The 13,170-nt window shown below is 36.5% G+C and overlaps 2 protein-coding genes across 3 annotated transcripts in view; both read left to right on the forward strand.

Moving 5' to 3' along the window:
- KLF8 (KLF transcription factor 8) overlaps positions 1-13,170 on the forward strand; it is a 322,445-nt gene that overhangs the window by 155,372 nt on the left and 153,903 nt on the right. The gene's annotated exons all lie outside the window — the stretch shown is intronic.
- LOC112911717 (ATP synthase subunit e, mitochondrial) lies at positions 5,587-5,802 on the forward strand. The gene has a single exon (XM_025988386.1). It carries the CDS (start codon positions 5,587-5,589, stop codon positions 5,800-5,802), a length of 216 nt encoding a protein of 71 aa, XP_025844171.1.

Consider the following 13,170-nt stretch of genomic DNA (forward strand, 5'->3'; position numbering starts at 1 on the left):
TTCAATTTTTGGAAGAGTAGAAAAGGATTGACATTAATTGTTTAAATATTTGGTAGAACACACCAGTGAAATTACCTGGTCCTAAATTATCCTTTTGGGAGGAGTTTTTGTATACTGATTTAATATCCTCTCTCATTATTGTTCTATCTATATTTTCTATTTATTCATGATTCAGATTTGGTAGCTTGTATGTTTCTAAAAATTTCTCCACTTCTAGGTTTTCCAATTTGTTGTTGTATAATTTTTTTAAAATAATCTTTTATGATCTTTTGTATTTCTGTGATACCAGTTGTAATATCCCCTCTTTTACTTTAAATTTACTTATTCAAATCCTCTCTCTTATTTTCTTGGTTAGTTTAGTTAAAGATTTGTTAATTTTGTTTTTCTTTTTTTTAAATTTATTTATGATAGTCACAGAGAGAGAGAGAGAGAGAGAGAGGCAGAGACACAGGCAGAGGCAGGCTCCATGCACCGGGAGCCCGAGGTGGGATGCGATCCCAGGTCTCCAGGATCGCACCCTGGGCCAAAGGCAGGCACCAACCCGCTGCGCCACCCAGGGATCCCTTGTTTTTCTTTTCAAAGAAACAACTCAGTTTTATTAATCTTCTTTATTGTGTTTTTCATTTTCTTTTCTTTAAATGATTTTATTTATTTATTCATGAGACGCACAGAGAGAGGGAGAGAAAGAGAGAGAGAGAGACACAGGCAGAGGGAGAAGCAGGCTCCATGCAGGCAGCCCAATGTGGGACTCGATCCCAGGACTCCAGGATCACGCCCCGGGCCAAAGTCAGGCGCTAAACTGCTGAGCCACCCAGGGATCCCCTTCATTTTCTATTTTACTTATATATGCTCTAATCTTTACTATTTCTTCCTTCCTGATAAATTTGGAGCTAGTTGGTTTCTCTTTTTCTAGTTCCTTGAGATGTATAATGTTAGGTTGTTTGAGATCTACCTTTTTTAAAAAAGATTTTATTTATTTATTCATGAAAGACACAGAAAGAAAGAGAGAAGGAGACACAGGCAGAGGGAGAAGCAAGCTCCATGCAGGGAACCCAATGCAGGAATCGATCCTGGGACCCCAGGATCATGTCCTGAGAGGAGGGCAGACACTCAACTACTGAGCCACTCAGACATCCTGAGATCTATCTTTTTTTTGAAGTATGTGTTTATGGCTATAAACTTATTTTTTTTCTTTTTTTTAATGATAAATTTATTTTTTATTGGTGTTCAATTTGCCAACATACAGAATAACACCCAGTGCTCATCCCATCAAGTGCCCCCCTCAGTGCCCATCACCCATTCACCCCCAACCCCCGCCCTCCTCCCCTTCCACCACCCCTAGTTTGATTCCCAGAGTCAGGAGTCTTTATGTTCTGTCTCCCTTTCTGATATTTCCCACACATTTCTTCTCCCTTCCCTTATATTCCCTTTCACTATTATTTATATTCCCCAAATGAATGAGAACATACAATGTTTGTCCTTCTCCGATTGACTTACTTCACTCAGCATAATACCTTCCAGTTCCATCCACGTTGAAGCAACTGGTGGGTATTTGTCATTTCTAATGGCTGAGTAATATTCCATTGTATACATAAACCACATCTTCTTTATCCATATAAACTTATTTTTTAAACTGTCTTATCTGCATCCCATACGTTTCAGGATGTTGTGTCTCTATTTTTATTTGTCTCAATATTTTTAATATCCTTTTTTATTTCTGTTTTGATCTATTGGCTGTGCAGCTTTGTGTCATTTAATTTCTATGTATTTGTGAATTTTGCTATCTTTCCTCTTGTTTATTTTTATCAGCAATTTTTTTTAATGAGGGAATCCTTCTCTGGACTATGGTATATTTAAATATGAATCACTGCCAGTGTCAGGCATTAACTTTTCCCTTCTGCAATATTCATTTCCCCGAATATAAAATTCAACAAATCATACTATAGCAGGGATGGTTTAAATCTAGTTTATGGGCAAGAGTAGAAATATAATACTGATCTTTGAGTATGTATACATGGCACTTAGCAGCACAGTGTCATTTCTTGCCCAGGATATTTAAGCTCTCTGAACCTCAGGTATATTTTCTGAAAAAAAAGAAAAGTAATTTTCTCTTTTATGGTCTGGAGAAAGATGAGATATAAGATCATGCATATAAAGTTCCCACAGTGTCTGGTACATATTTTCTATTCAATTAATTGCAATAATTTTTATCATTGTTATTAATTTTGGTATTATATTTTGAATGTTACCTCAGAAAACACCTAAGTCAGGTAAACTTGATCTGGCTCTAGGGATGACATGAGCACTATTCATCTTCACCTGTTTATCTTATCATACCTTTCTTAACCTAGCCAAAGCAAAATTCAAATTTCCCATCGTTCTCACCAACCTGTTCCTCATAGCCCTCTCCTTTTCAGTAAATTGCAACTTCTTACAGTTGATCAGGCCAAAAAGCTAGAGTCATCATTATATCTCACATGTATTAAATACACCAGCAAATGCTATTGACTCTAACATTACAAAACAGAATATCCAAAAGCCAACTGATTCTCCCCACCATCCACATATTACCCCAGTCTGAACTACCACCATCTATCTCCTGGTGTATTATAATAACTTCTTAACTGGACTGCCTCCTCTTTCTTTGCCCTTCAAAACTTATTCCTAATACACCATCCAGAGCGATCCTATTATAACCTACGTCAGATCATGTCAGTCCTCTGCTCAAAGGTCTCCAGTAACTTCCCATCTCACTGAAACTGAAAGCCAAATTACTTATCTGGTATACAAGAAACTACATTATTTGGCTTTTGTACCCTCTCTGACCTCATATCCTATGACCTTTCCCCATTCACCTTGGCCAAGCCACAGGCATTTTGAATATGTTATTTCCTCTGCCTGTATTCCTCTTCCCTGCAATATCCACATGGCTCACTTTCTCCTTTCTTTTAGAACTCTGTTCAAATATTACCTCCCCAAACAGGATTATATAAAATGCTAACACCATCTCCAGCACTCTCCATCCCTACTATATTCTATTATTTTCTTTGACATATTCTATATTGTTGATTATCTGTTTCCCTTGACTAAAAGCTAACTTCCATAAGGGACTTTTTTCACTAATCTACAGTGCTGAACAAATGAATGAAAAATTTATTGATCTGTGTGGAATCAGAAAAGCCAGGGGAATATTAAAAAAAACCATAGCTGGGGGCATCACAATGATGGATTTCAAGTTGTAGTACAAAGCTGTGATCATCAAGACAGTGTGGTACTGGCACAAAAACAGACACATAGATCCATGGAACAAAATAGAGACCCAGAAATGGGCCCTCAACTCTATGTTCAACTAATATTCAACAAAGCAGGAAAGACTATCCACTGGAAAAAGGACAGTCTATTCGAAAATGGTGCTTGGACAATTGGACAACCATGTGCAGAAGAATGAAACTAGACCATTCTCTTACACCATACACAAAGATATACAAAGATAATTTTTTATTGGAGTTAGATTTGCCAACATATACCATAACATCCAGTGCTCATCCAATCAAGTGCTCCCCTCAGTGCCCATCACCCAGTCACTCCAACCCCCCGCCCACCTCCCTTTCCACCACCCCTTGTTCATTTCCCAGAGTTAGAACTCTCTCATGTTCTGTCATCCTCACTGATATTTCCCACTCATTTTCTCTCCCTTCCCCTTTATTCCCTTTCACTATTTTTTATATTTCCCAAATGAATGGAACCATATAATGTTTGTCCTCCGATTGACTTACTTCACTCAGCATAATACCCTCCAGTTCTATCCATGTTGAAGCAAATGGTGGGTATTCATTGTTTCTAATGGCTGAGTAATATTCTAGTGTGTGTGTGTGTGTGTGTGTGTGTGTATATATATATATATATATATATATATATATATATATATCACATCTTCTTTATCCATTCATCTTTCGATGGACACCAAGGGTCCTTCCACAGTTTGGCTATTGTGGACATTGCTGCTATAAACATTGGGGTGCGGGTGTCCTGCCATTTCACTGCATATGTATCTTTGGGGTAAATCTCCAGCAGTGCAATTGCTATGTCATAGGGTAGTTCTATTTTTAACTCTTTGAGGAGCCTCCACACAGTCTTGCCACTCCTATCTCAACCACAAACCCAAAAGGTAAAAGAAGAAAATGGAGATGTTTTCGTATTTGACATAATATAAAGGGGTTCCTCTTTAAATCAATGACTTGGCATATATCTGTTTGGTTATATCACAACAACTTGTGAAGTCTTTGTACCCATTTACATGCCAAACTGATACTCTTTTGTAATGTACCAAATGAGATAAAAATAGGTCACTAATGGCATTTATTCTAGGTTAGTGAAAGTTTTATTAAACTGACAACTCAGATCAGAAATACGGAGAAAAACAATGCAAAACTTAAATTTGTGCATAGTTGATGTGGAAATACAGCTAATGTGAGAATTGGATTTAGGTCATATTGTGAGATATTGTAAACTTCTCAAACACTCTTCATTGAACAAATTTGAATTGAATGACAGTTATGTGGAAGGCAGTGTAATGAGGGGAAAAGACAAATAGCTAGTTATACAGATGGGTTTCATTTTTAAAATCTTCTTATGCTAGATCATACTTTTTTGTGGGTTAGTGGGGCTGCCATTGTTCCTCTGCTGCACCACCTGTGCTATGCTTCTGTGGAGTTCAACTGGCCACTTCAGTCCCAGTGCTGCAGGACCCCTCCTGAGGTACACAAAGCTTGTTAGCACTGCCACCCCTCCACACCACCCTGCACTGTACCTCCAAGGATCCGCCCTCTCCAAATACACTGTTGGCTGAGACCTAAACAGGGTTGTACCACAGGCCTGGCAGTATACAAGCAGCCCCTAAAGTGCTGAGCAGCATTCCTATTCCAAAGACACTCCTGCTTGGGAGAAAGGGAAAGATAACACACACCAGTGAGGCCCCAGCAGTGGATTTGAGGCAGACAACTGGTCTGACTGCACGTCCCACCCACAAAGGAAAGCTTCTCAGGGGATGCAGGTTGGTGCTGCTGTATCTCTGGAAAACACCTGTTCTGACTCATCTCAAGCCTAAGACATCCTTGGATTAGCGCATTAACAACACCAGGACAAAACACTGCCCACAACTGGTGAAGAGAGCCATTGAAGATGATGGGCTGAAGGAAAAAGTGGATCACCACCACAGCAGGGCACATGCATTACATATAGGAGACACATCTGAAGTGCCAGGTTCTGGTGAACAGAGGAAATTACATGGCAGAGCACTACAGTACCTCTTCTTAATAAGGCCGCTACTTTCCAGTGCGAGAGTTCACTTATGAGTGAAAGTCTGAAAAATAAGTATATCTGAAAAACTTCAATTCACAAAAAAACATTATTTGTAAAATAAAAGTATGTAAATTATGAGACCATATAACTAAAATTTGGCAGAGAGAGTATTAAATAGTGGGTTCAAACTTGTGACAATACTTAATATAGACTGCTAATATGAAGATATTATCTACAAACCTAACAGTAATCGCAAAACAAAAACCAGTAATAGCAATGGATAAGATGGTATCACTCATGCAGGTCTCTCTGTTCATCAAGTTCAAATGCTACTCTGTCCCATTCCTTGGTGTGGCCAATGGAGCCAAATGCTACAGTTACCTAAAACCTCAGGCAGAAGAGGAAAGGAAGATAGCAGCTGAAGAGAAAGAGAAGCAGGATGAACAGAAACAAATTGAGAGAGAACTGGCAAAAGCCCAAGATGGCAGCATAATAACATGAGCCGGCCTTTCTCTGTGGATGAATAAAGCTTTCCGTGTTTTGTGAAAAAAAAAACAGCAATATATATGCAAAGAATAAAGACAAGGAATTCAAGTACATCACTAAATAACACCATGAAACCACGAGAAAGAGAAGGTAAGAAAGTACCAGAGAAACTACAAAAACAACCACAAAACAAGTAACGAAATGGTACTGAATACATACCTATCAATAATTACTTTGAACGTACATGGAAGAAACATTCCAAATCATATCCAGACATAAGGTGATGAAGTAGATAAAAAAAAAATCCAGGGCACTTGGGTGGCTCAGTTGGTTAAGTGTCTGCTTTCAGCTCAGGTCTTGATTCCAGAGTCCTGAGATCGAGCCCCCATATCTGGCTCCTTGCTCAGTGGGGAGTCTGCTTCTCTCTCACTCTGTCCCTCCACCCACTTGTTCTCTCTCTAATAAATGAATAAATAAAATCTTTAAAAGAAAAAAAAGCCAGGGACACCTGGGTAGCTCAGTGGTTGAGCATCTGCCTTCGGCTCAGGGTGTGATCCTGGGGTCCTGTGATCGAGTCTTACATCAGACGCCCCACAGGGAGCCTGCTTCTCCTACTGCCTGTGTCTCTGTGTCTTTCCTAAATAAATAAGTAAAATCTTTTTAAAAAAGAAAAAGAAAAAATCCATCTATATGCTGCCTACAAGAGACTCATTTCAGACCCAAAGGCATGTACAGATTGAAAGTGAGGGGATGGAGAAATGTTTCTCATGCAAATGGACATCAAAAGAAAGCCAGGGTAGCAATATTTATGTTGAACAATAAAAAGACATTAAAACGAAGTCTATAACACGAGACAAAGAAGGACACTACATAATAATAAAGGGGGAATCTAACAAGAAGGTATAACCAATTGTAAATATTTATGCACCCAACTTGAGAACACTCAAATACATAAAACTGCAAATAACAAATGTAAGGGAGCTACTCTATAACAATACAATAACAGTAGAGGACCTTAACACCCCTCCCATACATTGATGGAAAGATCACCTAAACAGAAAATAAACAAGGAAACAGTGGTTTTGAATGACACAATAGACCAGATAGATCTAACAGACATATTCAGAACATTGCATCCTAAAACATAAAAATACATTCTTTTCAAGTGCACATGAGACATTATCCAGAATAGAACACACATGAGATCAAAAAACATATCTCAACATGTTAAAAAAGATGGAAATGATACCATACATTTTTATGACAACACTATGAAACTAGAAAATAATGATATGGAAAAAGGGCAAATACATGGAGGTTAAAGAACATGTTCCTAGACAATGAATATATCAATCAAGGAATCAAAGAGCAAATCAGAAACAAATCAGCAAAAGAACATGAAAATACTAAGATCCAAAATATTGGGATGCAGCAAAAATGGTTCTAAGAAGGAAGTTTATAGCAATACAAGCATACCTCAAGAAACAAGGGAAGTCTCAAATAAATAACCTAACCTTAGAAATGAATAATATTTTACAACCAAATAAACTACTAGGCACCTGGCTCAGTGGTTGATCATTTGCCTTTGGTTCAGGTCGTGATCCCAGGGCCCTGGGACTGAGTTCTGGATCAGGCTCCCTGCAGGGAGCCTGCTTCTCCCTCTGCCTATGACTCTGCTTCTCTCTGTGTCTCTCATGAATAAATAAATAATTTTTTTAAAAAACCTACCAAAACTGAAACAGAAAGAAATAGAAAAATTTTAGAGATAATTAACCAGCAAGGAAAGTGAATGAGTAATCACAAAATTCCCAACAAAGAAAACTCCAGAACCAGATGGCTATGCATGTGAATTTTACCAACATTTAAAGAAGAGTTAACATCTAAATTTCTCAAACTATTCCAAAACATAGAAGAGGAAAGAAAATGTCCAAATTCATTCGTGAGGCCAGTATTACCCTGATACCAAAACCAGATAAAGACATAACCAAAAAAGAGAAATTCAGGCCAACATCTCTGATGAACATAAATGCAAAAATTGTCAACAAAATAGGGAAAAAATAACAATACTTTAAAAAATAATATTCACCACATGAAGTGGGATTTATTCCTGTCAAAAGTAGTTGAATGTTCACAAATCAGTCAATGTGATATGCCACATCAATAAGACAAAGAATGAAAACCATATAATCTTTTCAATAGATGCAGAAGAAGGATATGACAAATTACAACATCAATTTATAGTAAAAAAAATCAACAAAATAAATTTAGAGGGGAACATACTTCAACATAATTCAGGGTTTACATGAAAAAGCCCACAGTTAATACCATACTCAATGGGAAAAACAACTTTTCCTGTAAGTTCAGCAACAAGGCAAGGAGGTTCACTATCATGACTTTCATTCAACATGGTGTACCTATGTCCTACCCACAGCAATCAGAAAACAAAAAGAAATAAAAGGCATCCAAATAGGTAAGGAAGAAGTAAAATTTCCACTGTTTGCAAGTAACATGATACTATATATAGAAAACCCTGAAGACTCCACCAAAACAAAACAAAACTACTAGAACTGATGAATGAATTCAGAAAAATCTTACAATACAAAATCAATAAAGAGAAATCCATTACATTTGTACACACTAAAAATGAAGCAACAAGAAGAGAAATTAAAAAGGATAATACCATATACAATTGCACCAAAATAATAAAATACCTAGAATAAACCTAGCCAAAGAGGTGAAACAACTGTACTTTGAAAACCATAAAATACTGAAGAAAGAAATTAAAGATGACTTAAGGAAATGGAAAGATATCCCATGCACATGGATTGGAAGAACAAATATTATTAAAGTTCCCATATTACTTTAGGCAATCTACAGATTTAATTCAATCCCTATCAAAATATCAATAGCATTTTCCACAGAGATAGAACAAAGAATCCTAAAATGTGTATGGAACCATGAAAGACTTTGAATAACCAAAGCAGTCTTAAAAAACAACAACAAACAAAAAACCCACAATACTAGAGGTATCGCAATACCAGAATCCAAGTTATACTATAAAGATGTAGTAACCAAACAATATGGTACTGGCACAGAAATAGATACATAGATCACTGGAACAGAATAGAAAACCTAGAAATAAATCCACAATTATATGGTGATAATCTTCAAAAAAGGAGGAAAGAATGAGAGAAAGTCTCTTCAATAAATTATGCTGGGAAATCTGGTCAGCTACATGCAAAAGAATGAAACTGGGCCACGTTCTTAGCCATACACAAAAATAATTCAACGTGGATCAAAGACCTAGATGTAAGGCCTGAAACCATAAAAATACATAGACAGTAATTTCTCTGGCATCAGCTGTAGCGACATTGTTGTAGACACCTCTCCTGAAGCAAGGGAAATAAAAGCAAAAATAAACTATTGGGACTATATCAAAGCAAAATGTTTCTGAATAGTGAAGGAAACAATAAACAAAACTTAAATTCAACCTATGGAATAGAAGAAGATATTTGTAAATTACATATTTGATAAGTTATTTTATCCAAATTATAGAAACAATTGATATAATTCAATACCCAAAAACAAATAATCTAATTTTAAAACGGACAAAGGACATGAACAGACACCTCTCTAAAGAAGACATCCAGATGGCCAAAAGACACATGAAAAGATGCTCAGCATCACTCATCATCAGGGAAATGTAAAATAAAACTACAATGAGATATCAGCTCACACCTGTCAGATGGCTAAAATCAACATAAGAAACAACAGATGTTGGGAAGGATGTGGAGAAAAAGGAACCCTCATGCATTGTTGTTTAGAATGCAAACTGATGAAGCCACTGTTGAAGACAGTATGGAGTTTACTCAAATCATTTAAGTAGAGCTATCTTATGATCCAATAATCACACTACTCAGTACCTACCAACAAAATACACAAAGGTATACGTGCAACCCTGTTTGTAACAGCATCGATTACAAATTTACATTATTTACAATAGCCCAATTATGGAAGCAGCCCAAGTGTCCATCGATTGATGAATGGAAAAAGAAGATGTAGGCTATATATGTAGGATATATATATATATGTGTGTGTGTGTGTGTGTGTGTAGAGATGTAAGATTTTATATATATATATATATTCAATTTGTGAAATTTGTCTGAGTTTCATTTATCTGTTTATATCTGTTTAAATCAAATTTTATTTGTTAAATCAAATTCACTTTGCAATATATATATAATATATGTAATATATATAATATATATATTCAGCCATAAATACAATGAATTCTTGCCATTTGCAACAACATGGATGGAAGTAGAGAGTATAATGCTAAGCAGACTAATCAGCCACTGAAAGACAAATAACATATATTTCACTCATATGTGGAATTTAATTAATAAAACAAATGAGAAAAGGAAAATAAAAGAGATACAAACCACAAAACAGATTCTTAATTGAAGAGAACAAGCTGAACAAGAGAACATACTGTTGGTGGGTGGGGGATGGGTGAAATATGTGATGGGGATTAAAGATTACACTTATCATGATGAGCACTGGATAATTGTTGAATCACTATATTGTACACCTGAAACTAATATAGCACTATATGTTAATGACAATGGAATTAAAATATAAATTTAACAAAATAAAATGAAATAAAATAAAAACATAATCCACAAATCACACATACATCACACAAACACATTATATCGACACACACCAAATATACACCATACACCACACACACAGAGTGCATACATACACAGAAATTTATCCCATACCCTTCACACATATATAATATACACATATACTATCCATACTGCACACACAAAGCACCCACACATCACATATGCACCACATATCCAAAACACACACCAAACATATACTACAAAAACACACATATCATCCCAACAACATTCAAACACACACACAATTTATAAAACATACATAAAAGACAGCTATACTAGCCACACACTGCATACATAACACATGTAAACCACATATATAGAACTCACAGTACATATACACCACAAATATACCACAAACCACACAATAAATACATAGAAAGTGCATATATACCACATACACAATACACACATACCTCACACACTCCACAATATAGTATGCAAACAGTGCACGCACCAAACAAAACACACAAAGAATGTATATAACACACAAACCACATGTACACACAAACACCACGCACACACTCCAAAATGTAACACACAGCACACAAATTCCATGCATGCAGCGTATACCACACACATGCCACACACAACTAACACCACAAAAACAAATAACAACACTGAAACAACACACACACCACACGTAGCACACATAAAACTAGAATAGAATACATTAGAATAGAATAGAATAACTAATATTATAAAAAACAAACTAAAACATCAGCTCAAAATCCTTGGGATGCAGCAAAAGCAATTCAAAGAGGGAAGTGTATAGTAATGCAATCCTATCTCACAAGGCAAGAAAAATCTCAAAGAAACAACTTAACCTTACACCAAAAGGTGCTGGAAAAAGAACAAAGAAAATGGAAAGGGATCCCTGGGTGGCGCAGCGGTTTGGCGCCTGCCTTTGGCCCAGGGCGCGATCCTGGAGACCTGGGATCAAATCCCACATCAGGCTCCCGGTGCATGGAGCCTGCTTCTCCCTCCGCCTGTGTCTCTGCCTCTCTCTCTCTCTCTGTGACTATCATAAATAAATAAAAATTAAAAAAAAAAGAAAAGAAAAAAAAAGAAAATGGAAAGCTAGCAGAAGGAAGGAACTACTAAAGATTAAAGCAGAAATAAATTATATAGAAACTAAAAACACAGTAGAACAGATAAAGGAAACTCAGAGATGGTTCTTTGAAAAGATCTACAGAATTGATAAACCTTTATCCAAATTTATCCCCCCAAAAAGAGGAAGGACTCAAATAAACAAATACACAAATGAAGGAGGAGAAATAACAACTAACACTACAGAAATAGAAACAATCGTAAGATATATTATAAACAATTATGTCAACAAATTGGACAACTTAGTAGAAATGGATAAATTATATAACCTACCAAAACTGAAACAGAAAGAAACAGAAAACTTGAACAGACTGATTACCAGAAAAGAAATTGAATCTGTAATCACAAAACTCCCAACAAAAGAAATTCCAGAAACACATAGTTTCATAGGGAAATTCTACCAATCATTTAAAGAAGATAAAATACCATTTTTCACAAACTATTCCAAAAGAAGAGGAAGAGGAAGAGAAAGAAGAAAGAAGAAAGAAAGAAAGAAAAAGAAAGAAAGAAAGAAAGAAAGAAGAAAAGAAGAAGAAGGAGAAGAAAAGAAGAAGAAGAAGGAAGAAGAAGAAGAAGAAGAAGAAGAAGAAGAAGAAGAAGAAGAAGAAGAAGAAGAAGAAGAAGAGAGAAGAAGAAGAAGAAGAAGAAGAAGAAGAAGAAGAAGAAGAAGAGAGAAGAAGAAGAAAGAAAGAAAAACTTTCAAATATTCTATAAGACCAGCAGTACCCTGATACCAAAACCAGATAAAGCCAACAGCAAAGAGAACTATGGACCAAAATCTCTGATAAACATAGGTGCAAAAATCTTCAACAAAATATTAGCAAACTGAATACAGTGGTAATTTAAAAATTAATTCAGCCATAATCAAGTGGGATTTATTCCTGAGATGCAAGGATGGTTCCATATTCACAAATCAGTCATCATGATATATAGCAACGATAACAGAAAGGATGAAAACCATACCATCATACATCAATAGATGCACAAAAATCATGTGACAAAGTACAACATCCATTCATCATAAGAAACCTCAACAAAGTAGGTTTAGGGGGAACATACTGTTGTTCCCAAGATTTCGAATCAGAGAAACCACCAAGGAGCCAACACCAATGCAAGTACACAAGGGTTTATTATTAACAAGCTCGAGCTTGGGTCAAAGTATACCCGACACAGCGGAGCAGGGACTTGGACCCCAAGGTGGGTTACAGCTGGATTTTTATGGGCTGGTCTAGGGGATTTTCAGAAGGGGTGGAGGAATTTTTTCATCCCAATAGGGGGGAAGAGTGGGGGAGTTTCTTAAAATTTGTTTTCATTCCAATACGGGATTTTCTGTCTCTGTCAAGGGTGTTCTGAGCTCTGCTTTCATTCTGATATGGGACTCTTTGTCAAGGGCGTTCTGCGGTTTTTCTTGTAAAGTTCGGCTCTTATTCACAGGGGCCTGAGATGGCTGTACTTGTGCTAATGCTAAACTTGAGGTGGAATGGCCTTAATTTTCTCAGCCTCCACATTTCCCCCTCTCAGAGGAACCTAAGTAAGGACCCAATCATGGGTCCAGGCTGGTCTCAGAGTGAGCCAGTATATA

Source organism: Vulpes vulpes, chromosome X, assembly GCF_048418805.1.
Source record: "Vulpes vulpes isolate BD-2025 chromosome X, VulVul3, whole genome shotgun sequence".
Classification (NCBI taxonomy): domain Eukaryota; kingdom Metazoa; phylum Chordata; class Mammalia; order Carnivora; family Canidae; genus Vulpes; species Vulpes vulpes.